Source organism: Thunnus maccoyii, chromosome 17 (assembly GCF_910596095.1).
Source record: "Thunnus maccoyii chromosome 17, fThuMac1.1, whole genome shotgun sequence".
Lineage (NCBI taxonomy): Eukaryota > Metazoa > Chordata > Actinopteri > Scombriformes > Scombridae > Thunnus > Thunnus maccoyii.
Genome location: NC_056549.1, coordinates 22281371 through 22299395, shown reverse-complemented (window position 1 = coordinate 22299395; position 18025 = coordinate 22281371). Strand labels below are relative to the sequence as shown.

The 18025-nt window shown below is 42.1% G+C and overlaps 1 protein-coding gene across 2 annotated transcripts in view; it reads left to right on the top strand.

Moving 5' to 3' along the window:
• Nucleotides 1-16873, top strand: part of sipa1l1 (signal-induced proliferation-associated 1 like 1) — a 97413-nt gene extending 80540 nt beyond the window's left edge. Inside the window, exons 15-28 of one of the 2 annotated variants that reach the window (XM_042390326.1) lie at nucleotides 151-326; nucleotides 739-1026; nucleotides 1593-1742; nucleotides 2201-2331; nucleotides 4599-4696; nucleotides 4785-4870; nucleotides 5036-5281; nucleotides 7762-7953; nucleotides 8737-8905; nucleotides 10053-10287; nucleotides 10496-10666; nucleotides 10906-11017; nucleotides 11386-11464; nucleotides 12650-16873. In XM_042390326.1, coding sequence (XP_042246260.1) covers nucleotides 151-326; nucleotides 739-1026; nucleotides 1593-1742; nucleotides 2201-2331; nucleotides 4599-4696; nucleotides 4785-4870; nucleotides 5036-5281; nucleotides 7762-7953; nucleotides 8737-8905; nucleotides 10053-10287; nucleotides 10496-10666; nucleotides 10906-11017; nucleotides 11386-11464; nucleotides 12650-12793 — 2277 coding nt within the window. In that variant the 3' untranslated portion in view covers nucleotides 12794-16873. Of the gene's footprint in view, nucleotides 1-150; nucleotides 327-738; nucleotides 1027-1592; nucleotides 1743-2200; nucleotides 2332-4598; nucleotides 4697-4784; nucleotides 5282-7761; nucleotides 7954-8736; nucleotides 8906-10052; nucleotides 10288-10495; nucleotides 10667-10905; nucleotides 11018-11385; nucleotides 11465-12649 lie in introns of both variants that reach the window. The other variant, XM_042390325.1, reaches the window with a different exon arrangement.
• Nucleotides 16874-18025: the final 1152 nt, after the last annotated feature.

Sequence of the window (18025 nt, the reverse complement as noted above, 5' to 3'; positions counted from 1 at the left end):
ATTAATTTCATATTGAACATCATGAATTAATATAAGGAGACTCTTTCACTTCTTATCTCTGATATTGGAGGTTAGATGTTGTTTGATAGTGAGTGAATGAAGCATCTCACCGCTGCCGTTTATAATAAAACAAAATTGTCTCACTATTAGGTGGAGCCATACGGATACGCATGGCAAGCAGGACTGCGGCAGGGAAGCCGATTGGTAGAAATCTGCAAAGTTGCCGTAGCAACACTGACCCACGAGCAGATGATTGACCTCCTGCGGACCTCAGTGACAGTGCGCGTCGTTATCATCCCACCACACGATGATGCCACTCCACGCAGGTAAGTGGGACCAGAGATTTGAATTCTCTTAAAAGCACTTGTTTACTAATATGGTGATTTGCTTATTATTTTGGAGTCACAATGAACAAAACAGTGCATTAATTTCATACCAGAAGTTAAATGGTGTGCGCTCTGAAGGACATTTAAAGAGGATTATTTTGTCAGTGGATAGCACAAGCCAAGAGTTAACTGGCCCTCATCAGGAGTCACGTTACTTTAAGAGACCTAATAAAATGCCAGTGCATCTAGCCAATTAAGATAAAACAGCAGATGTACCGCTATTAAGAGGTGCTTTTTATTTGATTCACTTGATATTCAAAATGTCACAAATCCCAAATCTTATTAAACCTTTTTAACCCCCGTTAACCCTCACTGACAGAGACTCAAACTAAACCTCCGTCCTCCTCTACAGGGGCTGTTCCGAGCTCTATCGCATGCCTGTGGCCGAATACAAGGGCAGCAGCAGCGATAGCGGCTCCTTCGAATACAAGTTCCCCTTCCGCAGCAACAACAACAAGTGGCAGAGGACGTCCAGCAGCCCTCAGCAGTCCCTGACTGCCTCGCCACAGCCCCACACACCCAACCGCGCCATCAGCCTGGGTAGCTCGGTGGGGAAGACCCTATCAGCTGAGAGGCTGGAGAGGGGCGCGGTCATCCCACGCAGCGTCAGCAGCGACGGCCGACCCCTCGACACCAAGAGGTAGGAGCCTGTAGCCTTTCTTAACACACATCAGTGGAATATAACATTTATATCAGAGGGAGAGTGGGAGTGGTTTGTGAAAGAGCGTACAAATAGGAAAATGTGGATTTCGAAGGCCAGAACTCAGCAGCTGGTGAAATAATCGTTGAGTCATTGGTATCTGTGAAAGTTTTCTTTTTCATGTGAAATGATAAATATTTGCAGCTTCCATTTTCACCTCTGACAATAAAAAAAAAAACCAAAAACTATAGATTCTGCAAGCTATTGTGTCTATAAGCTTACAAAATGCAGCCATTGGGTATTTAGTAGATCTCTAAACAGAGGCTTTTAAGTTTTCATGAGGTTTTTTTCATCCAGACTGTGTGGGAACTCGGGCTGCATAGAAGCAGTCAATGGAATTTCCTCTGAAGGAACAACTTAGAACATTTTGCTTCTACAATACTTAGCTTTGTTTATTTCTTGTTCCTTTAGTTCCTTCAGTTCCATCTGCTCATAAATTCTTACAGTTCCTGTGTGTGTGTGTGTGTGTGTGTGTGTGTGTGCGTGCGTGTACGTACATACACCAGGATGTCTCCAGGCAGTGAGAGCTACAGCCTGGCCTCCTCCCTGGCGTTGGGTCGTTCCCCTCACAATCGCAGCTCTCCCAGCAACCTGTCTTGTTCCAGTGACACCTCCGGAAGCTCTGCCCATTGGAGACAGAAGTCCATGCCTGAGCAGTAAGAAAGAGATCAGTGCACGTTTAATGCAGATTATGATGTAGTGAATCAGAAAAAGCTGAACAGAAGCAACACATTTTTATGAACTTCACTCAGTATGATTAAAAAAAATGTATTCTGCCTTGACACTCTTTGTTTTGTTATTTTATTTATGTAATTATTATCATTGAGTTGATGAATGATAATGTTACAAAGGGCATATCTCTATGGAGGTCTATTTTACAATTAGGATACTGACTTATTTGTTTCAATTCAACTGAAGCAAATTTGCCAAATCCAGATTTTATTTTTTTGCAGTTTAGCAAAAGTTTGCTTAAAATGTTTTAGTTTGACAGCTGTACCAGTGTATGGCATTACTGTAGTTGGGTGATAGCATTTGTGTGTCTTTGTCTGTGATTGTAATCTTGACAGTCTTTTTTTTGTTGTTGTTGTTTTTCGCCTGTGTGCTCGTTTACCAGGTTCGCAGGCAGCCGCCATTCTCCAATGTCTGCAGAGAGACAGGTGGTCGGAGAGGGCGGGTCGAGTGGAAAGTCCACTCCTAACTGGTCGAGAATGGAGGACGGTGGAGGAGTCGAACGAGGGTCAACAGGTGAAATATAACTTATGGAGAAATAGTAGAAATAAACTAATAACAAGAGAGAAAGATAAACATCAGTTTGTGGTTGTGTGTGCGTACATACGGATGTGTGTTTATATAAGCGAGCAGGAATGTGAAGGACTTAACTCTTGCTCTCTTAAATAACGAGGAAGGGAGGGAAAATGTCAGGAAAAAGCCTCTTCATCCATATTGCTAAATCTGTTGAAATCACAGGTATCCAGAAGAGCCTGTGTGTGTGTGTGTGTGTGTGTGTGTGTGTGTGTGTGTGTGTGTGTGTGTGTGTGTGTGTGTGTGTGTGTGTGTGTGTGTGTGTGTGTGTGTGTGTGTGTGTGCGCGCACCTCGTCCGCCGGAGACAGTTTTTTTGTCGCAGAGATTTTAACTCTGACAGCATTGCCACACACACACACACATTACCTCCTAAGCACCACTACTCTACCCCTTCTCCTCCTCTTCCTCCTCCTCAGCTTGAGAGAAGGTCTTAATGTCTCTGCAAACAGACAAGAAGGTGGGACATAATGAGGAACAGAAAAAGGAAAGAATAATTGAAAGAGGGAAAAGGATGATGTTGTGATCTCAATTTAAGTACGGAGCAGTATTTTTTCCTCTGTCACTTTTCTCTCTTCTCAATAAGTTTTAATAATGGAGGAAGGGAGGGGGAGAAATTCCTTTCTTTCCTGTCAACACAGCTGGCCAACCTACTCTTTGTGTGGCTTTCCTTCACCCCCCCCCCTCCTCCCTCCGGTCCGCTCCTTATTCGCCACTGCTGCTCGTATTTGCCTCTCATTCATCTTTTTATCCTCTCGTACATTGTCTTTCATTTAATTATGAGTATTTTCCCATGAACAGTTTTTTGGGAGTTTTCTTCTTTTCGTCCAGCTCGGCCACTGAAAGCCACAGAAAACTACATGCTCCTCTACTGCCCCTTTGATTCCCAGCAGGATGTTGCTTTGGTTGATTGTTGACCAACCTACTTTCAGTCATGTCCTGAACCTGTTTCTGTCCGCCACAATCACAGAGAAAGGCCTTAGTCTCTCATTTGTGGTTGTTTATAGCACTTATGTCTTTATTGGTCAGGGAGGGACAATTCAGGCTGGGCCAGCTGAGTCTAAGTCAGCCAAATGTCCAGCCCTTCATAGTCCACTATGCAGTCTCTGTGGTTTAGGGTTCTGTCGTTCCCTCTTCCTCTCTTTTTTTTTTTTTTTTTTTTACCCCTTGACCCGTTAGTCTTCAGCAATGGTGATGTGGCCGTGCTTCATCCAGAAATAACACAAGTCACACAGAGGGCAGCATACTCACTTTTGTCTCTCAGTTCCTGACACACTCAAACAAGACAGCAGAGGATTTTCCAGCCTTTGCCTTAACCATTAACGTAGTCTATGTAGGGCTTTGTATGAAAATAATTTATGCAGCGGGATAGAAACAGTATGAATGAATAAAGAAGATTGCATGTTGTTTCTACCGTTAAGCACAGCACTCGCTCTATTTCTTAGTGTACATATTAACCCAAGATGCTGGTAAATTGCTTTTTGTTTGTCATGAAATATCCAATACGGAGACTAGTCACATATACTGTATATTTATGCACAGTCACTCAAACAAGCAGGCATGCACACGTGCAACCGTCTCTAATTAGTGCAGAGAGCGCTCTGGGCTGCTGTGCAGAGAAAACTATGCAAAGTAATGAATATTCTAAGTGAGATATGGAGGAGGAGGGGGGGGGGGGGGGGGGGGGGGGGTTCCTCTACATTTCTAGATTCACCCCAGCAGATGTTATGATACCTCCCTCAGCTCTCGCTCTCATGGTGCTGTGGTCATTAGCTGCCTACTCTGTATGTCTTGTTGCATAACATCTAGACAATTACACAACAGTCCCATTTATACCCTGAGTTTCGCTTCAGGACACACACACACACACACACACACACACACACATTCTCTCATGCGGTACAGTTTGCCTAGAACAAATAAAGCCAGCAGGGACCATATGGGGACAAATTTCCGTTTGATGTGCGTTGCTTTTGATGACAAGTGATGTGGGTTTTTTGTTCATGGACACAGCAGAGGCAAAATGAAAACAATGTCAGCGTTATGAGCCTCCTGGAAGCATGACTGCTGTAGTAGCAAAATACACATAAATGAGCAGAGCGGGGAACAACTTCTTTGTTGAATCATCAACAAGTCATCTCTTTATACTTCAGGGTTTGTGCATGTGTTTGTCACCAACTCCAACTGTGTGTATTTCTCTTATTTATTGCAGAGGCGCCAGTCTCCAAGTCCGGTCAAGGCTACTCTGGAGGTCCTCGCATCCAGAGGCAGGAACAGGTCATCCACCTGTCCCCGAAGAAGGGCAGCCAGGTCAGGCTTTACACCTGTCAGATGAGTTCCATCAGGACTTTGACAACACAGTTTGATGTTTTTCTTTATGTTCTTTCTTTCACTACAGTCGGACGGGCCTTACTCCGGTCACTCTAGCAGTAACACTCTATCAAGCACAGCTTCCAGCGGGGGCCATAGCGACAGCGATAAATGGTACGAAATGGGGGCGGGTGGAGGCTCCAGTGGAGACCAAGGTGAAACAGAGCCCAATGGCCTGGGAGGAGGAGGCTACCTTCAGGGCGCCTCAGCCGACAGCGGCATTGATACCAGCTCTTATGGAGCCTCGCATCATGCTCACCCCCACTCTCATCACGGCAGCGCCACCTCCCTGCTGGCTCCCAGTGGAGGCAGAGAGGGCAGGGAAGGCAGGGACCGGTCGGCCTCTCCATGGCACAGCCCCACCGAGGGAGGTCGCAGGATGCTGGAGAGGTCACCCGCTGCTGCCGAGTCCCCAGGCCCCCCAGGAGAAAGGAGTCTGGACGGGACAGGTCGAAGCCCACCTACTCATCTCCTCGTTAGAGACAGCAGCACCTACAGTCTGAGTGATGCTGGATCACACTCAAGGTCTGTGTTTGTGTATTTTTGGTGATATTTAAGTGTTTGTGTGAGAAGGAGAAGTTGGAGTGACTATGCAAAGCTTTAAGATACAGTATACAATTTTTATGCTTTAAGGAAGTTTTTCCAAACCTTGTTGGTGGGACCCCCTATGGAGTTGCAAGATAAATCTGAGGGGTTGTGATGTGATGAACAAGTTAATAAAGAATAAGAACATTTTTGCTATGCTTGTTATTTCTGTTTTTTCTTGAAAAAGGCTGGATAGTTGCAGCTCCTCACAACTCTGAAAAGCAATTTAAATGAAACAGTCTCATAAGTGAATAACTTTTTGGCTGAACTGCTCATAGTTAATAAACATAAGCAACCTATGATGAGTGTTCACGGGTAGGTATTGCCTGGCTATTAAGGGTTACAGGCCTTAAAGACTGGGAACCAGCTCTTGTGGCAGAGAAACCCGGTTAAATGGTGTGCAGGCGGCATATGAGGTTGCAGGTATGACATTGAACCTCTATTAGCTGATAATCAAACAGCAGTGGGCAGTAGATCTTTGTACTGCTTGTTTGTATTGTGAAAGACACACAACCCTTTTATTTGGATTCAGCCATGACAAGCTGTGTAAAAAAATGTTTCAGGGCTTTAAGTTCTCAGGCACCATGCCTGATCTCAGGCATAGAGAAATTTATATAATACTTCATTCAACACATTGTACACATTTTCTCTTGGACAACTTTTCAGGCCCACAAATCTTTTCTCGCTTTAATCCCTGATATTTCATCATGAGTATGTATTATTTATGACAACTTTGTGTACATGTGGTATTTTCCTTACGTTCCTACAGAGCCATCAATTCAGGTCAGCATATACGTCATGTGTCGTTTTGTGTGCAGCATTCAAGTGGAGTAAAAACCACATTGATCTGACACAAACCAGTATCATGCCGGTCGGGTTTGAAGTGCACCCACCATCACCTTAACAGGCATAAGCAGCTGACCAATAGCCAAACCCACACAGACAACTGAATACATCCTAGAAGAAGAGAAATGGTTTAAAAAAACAGTTGTGTGTATTTCATTTCATTGACCTCTTCCACTTCGTCATTTGTCATTGCAGTATTTGCATGACCTCTGCAACATGTTGCCAATTCTCATAACTCAGGCCAATATTTCTTCATCTGGGAAGAACACACACTAGACCACCTCCCTTTCAACATGAGTTTCCTGGAAACCAGGCACAGGAGTAATTTCAACTCCCTCTTATCTCTCCACATTATGCTTCAGGAAATGTGGAACACGTGTCCAACTTTTCATAGCTGAACTAGTGTTTAGAGCTGAGAGAACTCCAGTGCCACAGCCTTCTCGTTTAAGCATGTCTTAATTCACCCGCTCAGATAGAGTTACAGTTCATGACCTGGGCATCATCTGTCCAGCATTTAGGCTACATATGTGTTCTGTCAGAGTGGCGGTGAGGGGGAATGAGAGAGGGCTCATTCACAACTAGACAGTTTTGCTTATTGTCATGTCTGTATGATGATGTTTCACTGTGCAGATTGATGTATGTGTAGAGTTTGACACTAGAAGGCTGTTTTCACATTTCATCTGCTGAAAGTGGAAAGTTTCTCTGAGCTCATTGAAAATCTGATTTTTTAAGAGGCGGGCCTACAAGCATGATATATGACATCACAACTAGTTTGGAGCCAATCCTGGTCCAATCTTCTATTTACACAAGTGTCATGTGGAAGCTTGAAGCCTCCAGTGCAATAACACTGAGAATAGATATTTACAATGAAGTGGGAGACATCTTGTGTCCAGCAGGAAAATGTCTGGAATGAAATATAGTTGCATATTTATAGATTCTTGAGAGAATCTATAAAGACGTAATTTTAGGAATTTTAACAAGATAATTGAACTTTTTTTGTGAAAAAAAAAAACACAGCAGACCCAAATTATTATTCACACTAGAGTATTTTATCCACATCTTAAAACCGGTCTGGAGGGGATCTTTAAGATTATGTTTTCTGGCATTTTGCCTTTATTTGACGGTTTTATTTAGTGGAAAGAAACAGGAAGTACAGGGGGAGAGAGATGGGGGTATGACATGCAACAAAGGTCCTATAGCTGGGAGTTGAACCAGGGATATTGTGGTTATGTGGTATGTGCCTTAACCATTAGGCCACTGGGGTGCCTCCAGTGTTTTCTTAACGGTTGAGGTTTGAGAACAGCCTGTTCCTGCTGGGCTCCTAGATTAAAAATTACACTATTATGTGTCACATAATGCTTTGCCCAAGGCCAAAATTTATTTCCTAAGGGTCTTAAACTATTCTCTCCTCAAATCAATATAAAGATCACATTGTTTTGAGATGTTTTTCAGACTAGAGATTATGATACTTGCATGTAGTTTACATCGGCCTCAAGCTGTTTTGTTTTTTGCATTGCTGTCATGAACAACCCCTCTCATTTCCCCCCTTCTGTTTTCTCACCTCGGTCCCTCAGTGCCAGGCACTCAGGCCATAGCTCCCCCAGAGAGGAGTCTTCCTCTTCAGCCACCTCCCCTTCATCTCAGTCCTCAGTGTCCCCCGGGCCCAAGAGCTTCTATCCTCGCCAGGGAGCACAGTCCAAGTACCTGATTGGCTGGAGGAAACCCGGCTCCACCATCAATTCTGTTGACTTTGGAGACACACGCAAGTAAGGATGGAGGGGGAGAAAGACAAAAGGAAACAAGAGGACAATTACTAGCACTCAGCCTGTGAAAACAGTTGAATCCTTACTGTCTGAAAAAATAATCCCTGATGATGTCATAGTGATGTCATCAGTTTGGAGACTAATAATTTTTAACAGAAATCTTGTGTTATAAACTGGGGTGTGGGCATTTACCAGACAGGTAGGGTCCAGTGAAAGTTGCAGTATGGGAAATGTAGGAACCAGATTTTTTTGAAGTTTGAAGCATACTAAAGAGAAAAAGTGAGGATATCTTGGCTATGTCGCATTAATATTGAACATTTTTCCTTAAACCTGTCTCTAATGAATCCCTCAACTTTATGTATTGAGTTATAAACACCTTGCTCAACTGCACAATAGCTGGTGTTTGACATCTGTTATCTCAGCATTTCTCTCTAGAAATGATTATTTTTAACTTGAAATGTTAGTATTTATAGAACACGCCTTTCGTATATACAATTGCATTTGATTACATTACTTGTCCACTCACTGTACTCATACTGATGTCTATCAGTAGAAATAATATGCGTACTACTTGATTACCCCCTTGTGGCTGAAGAGGATATTACACTAAAGGCTTAACAGTGATGCAGTAACTGAATGCAAATTGCATTTGAATTTCCTTATTCCTTATTATTCATCCATGTTTAATTAAAATATAGTGGCAACACTTAAGCAATGTTATATGTATCTATAATGAAATCTAATGGCTTTGGTTGTTTAATCTTCTGGCTATGTGTGTTGTTGTAGGAAGTCTCCAGGAGAGAGTGGAGGGGATGTTGTTCCCACACCGGCAGCCAGGCCCTCACTTAGAGATATGCATTCTCCCCAGCTTCATGCCAAATCTACTATGGAAGAAGATGTGAAGAGGCACAGTGCCCCAGACAGCCCTCCACCACCACGCAGACATAAGGAAAAGGTAAATTTACAGGCATGTTTGTGAATCCTGTTACAGGGACAACCTGTCCATTGAAACATTATGAAGGGACTATCCTAAAATTACAAGACATTTAACTTCTGTGAACAAGGTTTCTACAGCTTCTCAGGTGAGTAAAGTTAAATAACAACGGCGTAAATCTCATGTTCAGAGTCAAACCAATAATGAACTCATCCCACTTACAAGTATTGTGGGTGTATATCTTATTCCTCTGTGCTACTGCACTGGATGACATCTTCTTTCACCACACAGAGTGGTTACCATTGTTTAGAAACGACTCCAAAAAAATAACACCAACAAGATTGTAATGGTCAGTAGAAAGGTTCCACTGCGCATGCGTGGGAACGTGCTGCAGTTTGCAAAGCTTCGCTAGCTTGTTGTGCTTCATATCACAACCTCTTGACTGTGTACAGAAGTTCTTTGAGAAATTTATAATGTAGCACAAAGTCAAGAGGTTGTGATATGCAGCAAAATGAGTCAGCAAAGCTCTGTAATATGAACTGGAGTTCCACACGTGCAGCGGCTGTCTGCACATACAAAGAATCTCTCTCCTGAGAGTTACAGCCTTAATCACTGTTCATCCGCTCTTTGGATCCATTTCTAAACAAACAACTTTAATCACAATCTTCTGGGGGCAAAGGAACATGTGACCCAGTGCAGCAGTGTGTCTCACTGATGTGTTTTTAATCATTTTTGGACAACAATGAGGTCTACTGCACAGAGGAATACAACATGTCAGGCTTTGGATAAACACACAGTATCTGTACTGTAAGTGGAATGAGTTCATTGTTGGTTTGACTCCCTCCTTCCTTCCCATACGACTCTCCTTTACTGGCGTTAACTGTGTGAGCAAAGATCAAATATCTAAGTTAAAATCAGGCAATAATTTGCCATCTATTTGTTGCCAGTGTTTTAAAGAAATAATCAAACAGTAGGTTGTTCAGCTGTCACTGCTCCTTTTTCTCTCATAAAATGTAGCCATTATACAATAACTGCTATAAAGTTTTAGTAACCTTAACCTAGATGTAGAGAGTTTCCCACACACAGTAGCATGGATTCACCTGATCTTTACACAGGAGTTACATCAGATCTGCGTATCAGTAAATGTCAACATTACATCTCTGTACAGCACTCCCACAAATCACCACCAGGCAAGTCTCCCAGCCGCCGTCGCTCACTCCATCGTACCCTGTCGGATGAGAGCATTTACCGCGGCCAGCGCCTTCCCCCCCTGAGCGACTCAGTGGCTGAACCGGCACTAGGAGCCGACGTTCTCTTCAGCTGCTCCACCCTTCCACGCTCACCCACCACCCGCGGCGTGCCCCTGCGAAGGCCCTCCTATAAGCTGGGAGTAAAACTCCACGGTAAGAAAGAGGAGGGAGGGTGTAGGTATCAAATACACATCGGTATTTTAGTAAGGCCTTGTGTGTCATTTCTAAAGGAAAAGATATTTTAGGTGCTTGTTTCTACTTTTGAGCAGTTCTTCATGTTACAGAAATACATAATGCTCATACATTTGATATAAACAAAGTTTTGTCAAGAACTTCATGCAGCACTGAACTCTGTTTGTAGGTGACCTCTCAGCATCTGACACGTCATTGGTGGATTTGGTGGAACGTCACCGTGGACCCCTCCCTCAGGAGCTGATGCCTCTCCCATCTTCAGACAGGGACAGCCCCCTTGAGTGGACACATCTGGTAGATGTGGCTAATACCTTTGAGAGCGAGAGAAACACACACTATGGTATGGCCAAATACTCTCACTTTAACTTTACATAATTCTGTATGTTTTGACTCTCAAATAAAGGTTAAGATAACAAATTGGCTGTACAATAGCATTTCATCATGTATATATGTATGTTACACCACCAACATTCTTACCTGCATTGTCACCTTGAGGCCTCTGAGCTATTTTTTTTATTTTGTCTTAATTCTGCATTTCATTCAACCTGCTGATTTATGTTCATGTCTCCATCCCTCCAGTCCAGAGAAGTTTTGTGTTTGGGGATTCAAACCACCGAAGCAGCGGTGCCTCCAGTCCTCAGCAGCCCCACATAGAGCTGCAGCCTGCTCCACTGTCACGGCCCTCATCAAGGTAACACCATATCCTATTAATACCTGAACGTCAATATGATCACAGGCATAGTAGTAATAGAGATAGAGATAGATTCACACTCAAGAAATAAACAAGAAACATATTAAATGGCCTCAAGACTGCAGCTTGTTCATTTTGCAGCTAAACAAGAGAAAGTGTAAACATGACCCATCTGCTTTTTTTTTTAAGGGAATTCTATATAATATAGTTAAGTATTTAAACATTAAATCTAATCAAAGTATTTCTAAAAAGAGTTCAGATGAATCCAGTGAGTTCTCTCATGTGTTTTTCTTTTTGTTTTGATTGGTGTTATATGGGTGTTATTCACTCCCCAGTACTGAATACTAAATGTCTGTTTGTTTCCACAGTGAGGGTCACATAGGGCTGGAGAGGAAGGTGACTAAACTAGAGGCCATGGTAAAGATGCTCCAGGAGGACCTGAAGAAGGTGGGAAAAAATCACACAAACATGACATACATAAACAGAACAGTACAAACTCACACAGGGATGCATAGAATTCTCATTAATTTCCTTGTGGCATATCAGTAAGTTTTGTCTGCATGAACACTACCTCCTCTGCATCCTGCTATAAAGCATTATTTTCTGGTTCCCCTTCAGGGATGAAAAATGAAAGCCTTCGCTTCATTTGCATAGAGTGGAACAGGGAAGAGGAGGCGTAAAAACATATTTTGTATTCAATAGAAAATACAAAGTCAGCAGTCGAGCGCTGCCACTGTTGTTTCGGCTACGCTCTGCTGCTCATCGACATTAACTGCTGACTTTGACTAAAGTTCAATCACTCAATCTTATTTTGTACTTCAAGTCACCTCAGGAACGGTTCAAGTTTGCTTGTGTATCTTTCTAAGCATACTTCTAAATTAATGGACACAAATGGTTTCTAATTCACACACACTGTGTAAAGATTTCAGTCATTTCCCTTTTATTTCAATCAAAAAGGCTCAAAAGCAACTTTCAGGGATGCATTTTTTTGCTTGAGATGTGTGTGATATTTTCTACACACCAATGTTAACCCGAGCTGACTCCCCAGCATCAAATAATTCTTGCACCATCGGGGCACGAATACATGAAAGGATCCTCAGTGAACTGTGACTGTGAAGAAAGTCAACAACAAGGTGTAGCTGAGGTGTTTCTGCAATGTTTACTTGGTGCTACACTGCCCAATATATGCCAACATTCCTTTCACAATTATTCCAGCTGCTCCTGTGTCTCCTTTGACCCCAGACAGTATAGATCCATAAACTTAGCATCAGGCGTTGTTTTTGTAGTCCTCATTTATCCAGTTTTGGTGATCGTTGAGCTTTGTCACCTTTTTCTCTAACGGGCATGGATGCTTGAAAGGGCTGCTTCTGCTATAGTCCTTCCTTTTGAAGGTTTGAGTTGTTTTCAGCTCATTCATATCGTTACACTGAAAAGCTGTTCACCTACCTGTAATCAAGCCCAACCTCTCAACAGTGAAACATTTTCACCCGTTAATGTGCTTAAGTTTGATCCTGAGTGTTGAGCAATTTCTTAATTCTACTTTGTAGTTTGGAAACATTCATTCTAATGTTTAACTTTTTAATAACTGATTTCATTTATTAATCGTATCCGTGCTGTCTCCATATGTCACAGGAGCGTGAGGAGAAGGTGCGGCTTCAGGCTCAGATCAAGAGGCTCTGGGAGGACAACCAGAGACTGCAGGAAGAGTCGCAGACCTCCGCCGCAAAGCTCAAGAAGTTCACCGAGTGGGTCTTTAACACCATAGACATGAACTGACTCTCACCTGCACATTTTAAATCACACACACACACACACACGCACACACACGCACACAAATGCATACATCAGCACCACACAGTCTGGACGGAGAGGCACCGGGGGAATCTACACTGACAAGAAACCGTGCACAAGAAAAGTGGAGATTTAATCCCAGTTCGGCCGCTGCTGGACTCAATTACTCTGATGCTGAACCCTCCAACCACCTTCCATTTGGCTTCAAACATCAGGGGGGGTTTATTGTCTCAGTCTCCACAGACCATCTGTTAAACTACTCAGGATGAGACTCAAGAAAAATGAGTGTCGCTTATCAGATTATGTCCTCTACTCTCCTATGGGATCACGAGAAGGTTGCTGAATTGATCTTTCTCTCATCTTGCTGTGCCAAAATCTTTCCGCCAAATTGCCAACAAAGGGAAAGCTTATTCCCCTCCCTGCTCTCACTTAAGAAGTCAACTTCACCATGAACATAAATGATCTCCTCATCCTCCAGACATGTTCTCTCAGTGGATGTGCTTCTCTTTTTAGGACAGCTTACAGTAGATATCTGACCTTTTGTGTTTCCTCATTGTTCTGTTTTTTTTTTTTTTTTTTTTTTTTTCAAATGTTGCCCAGCTTCTCTGAAAGGTGAGTCTTTTGTGCCAAATCAAACCCGCCACAGCAGAGGGTAGCAGAGACACCCAGGTGACTTAAAAGAGGAAGTCTCTGAAGTGCCAAGCAGAGTCAGACAGGTACGCAGCAAATCTGCCAGCACAGCTACTTAATCTTTGTTGTGACACAACCATACACACCTATAAGAGCAGAGTAATAAATCAACATTAAGCCACAAGACCACCGAGCACAGGAAGGGTTTTCATTTCCTTCAAACGGAGAAGTTTAGCACCTGTGTTTTCTCTCCTCAAAGTTGCTGTGAGATTCTTCTGACCGCTTGAACGGTCATCATGGCTGTTTGTCTCTCAGCCACCAACATGGAGGCAGGTTTGATCTGCCTCCGCACAGGAGGAAAACTTGGATTTGTACAGTATTTTTCTTTTTTTTTTTAATTTATTCTCCTCTGTGACACTCAGAACTGGATTACAACAATCCTATCTGTCTCTACAGCACAACAACCAACACCCGACAGAGGAGTGTATTTAAAAGCCATCGGCAACGGTGCCATAAAACAAGACTGATATCCAGAGTGCTTTGGTCCATCCCAATTGTATGTGTCTTAAAAGCAATAGGAAGAAGTCCTGTCTCCCTCTCGCAAAAAAAAAAAAAAAAAAAGGGGGAGAGAAAGTTTGATGTGGGGAAAATACGTTTAAAAATCAAGATTACACTTAACAAGATACTGATTTCTGCTGCACAAGAGCCTCCATCTTTCTCCACTAAAGCAGCGAACATCCTGCCGTGAGAAGAAGGAAAACGAGGACTCCACTCATCATCCCACTGTCTGGAATACAGAGAGCCAGCTGATAATAAATGACAGAGACATTTTTTTTGGGAGGGAAAAGTTAAAAGGTCTTGTTTTTTTTTTTTTCCCAGGTTAATTTATTTCCTTGTATTATAATTCCAATAAATAAGTTGTTCTATTCGTACAGTACAACTGACATCAGTGTTAAGTTCCTCAAGACAAAAGGTCACTAGCTATATTATTTAAATGGCTTTCTTTCTTAATTCCGGCTAAAGCCTGACTATATGCTTTTTATTCTGTATTATGTTGTATTTTGTGGTGCCCAAGCCTGCTGTCGTGTTGCTTACAGTGCCCTCTAGTGATGACCAGTGGAAATGTCATGAGTATTAAATGTGCCGCCAGTCACTCTGTATTTTCCAATGCCTCTTCAGCAATCAGTCAGACATCGTCCGGGAGGCCACATGAACACAGGACAGGACGAAAAAAAATCAGAAGCCAGCTTTGAGAGACAATCAAAGTTTGATTTTTGATAAAGGAGCAGACCTTAGGTATACTCGTATGTGTGTACGTACGTGTGTGTGTGTGTGTACAAGTGCGTGTGTGTGTGTGAGTTGTCTGTGTTTAATGTCTTAACATCTATAGTTTTCCTCAGGTTCAGTCTTTGTTGAGAACACGAGGATCTTTTGACAAGTTCCTAAAGTAATTCAACAAAAAAAAAAAAAAAACACTTATATGGTTAGATTAAAAAACCCCATGACAAAAGGGAGATACAGTACCTTACTGTACCAGTGGCAGTGTGTGTTGCCATTGTGTGAATGTGCATCAGTCTATCCAGCCGTGCCTACAGTCACTTATTTTGGTCATTTACTCCCAGGCAGAGCAGGGGACGTGCCTTTGAAACAGCACCTGGGGAACAGATGAAAGGGAAAAAGCTCTCCTTCTTCTTCATCCTGAAAAATAAACACACCTGCTAACACACACACACACCTATGATTTTTAATCAAGTTCATATCGCATGCCCCGCCTCATAAATGTTTGTCTGGGGAATCTGCTGCGAGGCTTCTGTGTTACTAACAGCCTTTCTCTTGTTCAGATGAATATTTGCTCTGAACACAAACAGGCTGAGCAGTCTCCAGATATATAGAGAGAGGGGGAGAGAGTGTGTGTGAAGTGTATGGAAATGTTTCTGTGTGTGTGTGTGTGTGTGTGTGTGTGTGTGTGTCTCATCGCTTTCAGTTACGTTCAGTATGTTTTTCAAACCAGTTGGCCCTTGTAATAAGAGAGAATTGGAAAAATAAGTTTCCCCCAAATCTCAAAGCTACTTAAAACAAAACTATTTCCTCTGCCAGGTGTCTGAAACTACAACCTGAGTGTCGGGGCTACCATCAAAGCCCTTTTGATGAAAAAAGAATTCCCAGTTTTTGAATCTCTTGAAGTAAGTTTGCATTTTGAATTGATGCAATTAAAAAAACGCTGCAGCGTATAGCACAACGGCACCCGGTCTGAATGTAAAGAGAATATAAACAAGCCTAAAGAAATGTGATGTTTACTCTGACATATTCATTCAGCTCTGCAGTTTTGCAGAGAACTGAGTGGTATCTTTTAAAAAAAAAAAAAAGCAAGTCTGAAGAAGTCATGGTTCTGTTTTAAGAATCTTTCGTGGGTCTGTATGGACAGTAACAACACCAGTGGACAGTCAATAGCTGAAGTATTTACTCAGTGAGATGATTTGGTTGTTTCAACAGTTTAATAAGTCGGCCAGTTGTGAAAAGCAGTCTGCATTTTCGCCTCCATAGTCATCCAATAATGTGAAATTGAATCGAAAACATACACAAAAGATGAGTCATGTAGGCAGAAATGTTCCTGATACGTTTTTGACTGATGTTTGCCATTAAGTTGGATGTCAGATACAGTTGTCAACCTTATACAAAGAAATCCGCTGATCCAGTTCATGTAGTGCGAATGTTGTTATTTTCAGTGCATATATTTTTTTTTTTTGTTTCTTTCCTCAGCTGTGTTTTTTGTTGCTTTTTCAGAGGGATATGGGAAATGTGAATGTTCAGATGTTCCATTTTGTAATATCTTTTACTGTTAAGAACCTTTGCACAATGTTTTATATAAATGATTGAGTTTACAGGTTTTGGATAAGAAGGGTGAATCGATCCATTTCCTGTGAAATCTTGTATAGGTGTACTTTGTTGCTCCGTAGTTTTCCTGCCAGTGCAGTTCCTGACAAGCAAGAGGAAGGTGCTCGAATTTATTCACTTCAAAAAAAACAACAAAAAAAAAAAAAAAATGAGAACGTCTCTTTTCCTCAGGCATCACTGATCAGACAAGGGCAGGGCTGGATGTTGTTTGTATTGTAGGGATGCTTGTTTTCAGTCTGGCAAACTTGCGAGGTCAGTGATTGCATCAGGGAGGAGGAAGGTTTCACCGAGCTCGGAGTCACAGCGTAACCCGCTGTGTCGTGATCTGTTTAGTTTTCCTCCGGGTGGAAGAACAAACCTAAAAGTAAAGCGATCAGCTCTGACTCCGAGATAAAGCACACAGATATCATACGTTTTACAGAATACAAATACTGTTTAAATCCCAGATCCATTGTCTTTGTAAAATGTTCAAGGTATGAAAAAGACATTTGCAGTGATCACAGTATTAAAGTTTATGAAATAAATAAATGCCGTTATCGATTTGTGGTGCTCTTGTGTTTTTGTTAGGAAATTGAGAAATGCTTGTTTGTGTCTAGAGGCTTTTTTTTTTTTTAAATTTGTATTGATCTCTACTTTTTAAGAGCAAGCAAGTCAGTGTCTCACGTTTACCTTTCTGTCCCTCGCACACAATAATGACAGCTGACTTTAAGTCTGAGGGAAGAGGATTTACTACACTTTCTCCTGTAGAGCTGCTGTCTGATTGCATCTTGCAGTGAGTAACCAGTGAGTGGGGAAAGGGTAGAGGTCTTGGATTTGGACTATGACTGCCTCAGGCTCCCATTGTTCCTCCTATCAGGCTGATTCACCTGATTGCACTTTAACTGTTCTCACAGCCGGAGACAGAAACCAGCTCGCCTGTGTTACGCTCATTATTGGGAAGCTGTTGAGCATGGCTGAAAGAAATGATAGAAAATGATTAGTTCTGATGTCAACATGTTTGTTTTTTTTTCTCTAGATAACACAAACCACAGACGTTTTCTTCCTTTAAACTCCCTCTAAAAAGCATGTTTACATGTATTGGAACTAAATATCATCATTACCCTCATCCAGCACTGCAGCAAATTGCCACTACAGCACTACTGTTTAAATAAGTTAAACTAGGTTTTGGGTTTCAGCATGATTTCTGGAGCAATAATGATGTAGAAATAAAAGCACAGTAGGCACAAAAGGCAGTTGATTTGAATGCCATATGTGTGTATTTAATTTAAAAATGCAAGAGCGAAGTTTGTATTACCATCCTTGGACCAGGATGCCTGGAATCCATCACTGCAAAAAATCCCCTTCTACAAACAAGTAAAATATTTTAGTTTGACAAGATGCAGTTGAAAGCTTCAGGAAAAGCAACTAAGTGGACCTTGACTTCTCCGGAGATTTGTTTAAAGGGAACCTATGATGCTGCTCATTATTTTCAGTCATATATATAACGTTACAATGTCAGATGATCATATTAAACATGGTCAAAGTGTCAAATAATGAGGTAAACATATGTAGAAGTAATCCCTTTGAGCAAAAAACACTGGTTTCAGACAGCCCTGAACGCTTGGTTTACAACATTTGTTTCTACTGTCAGCGTGAGCCAATATCGGCTTGTGACGGGTTACTTTATATGGTCATTTGCTCCACACACAGCGC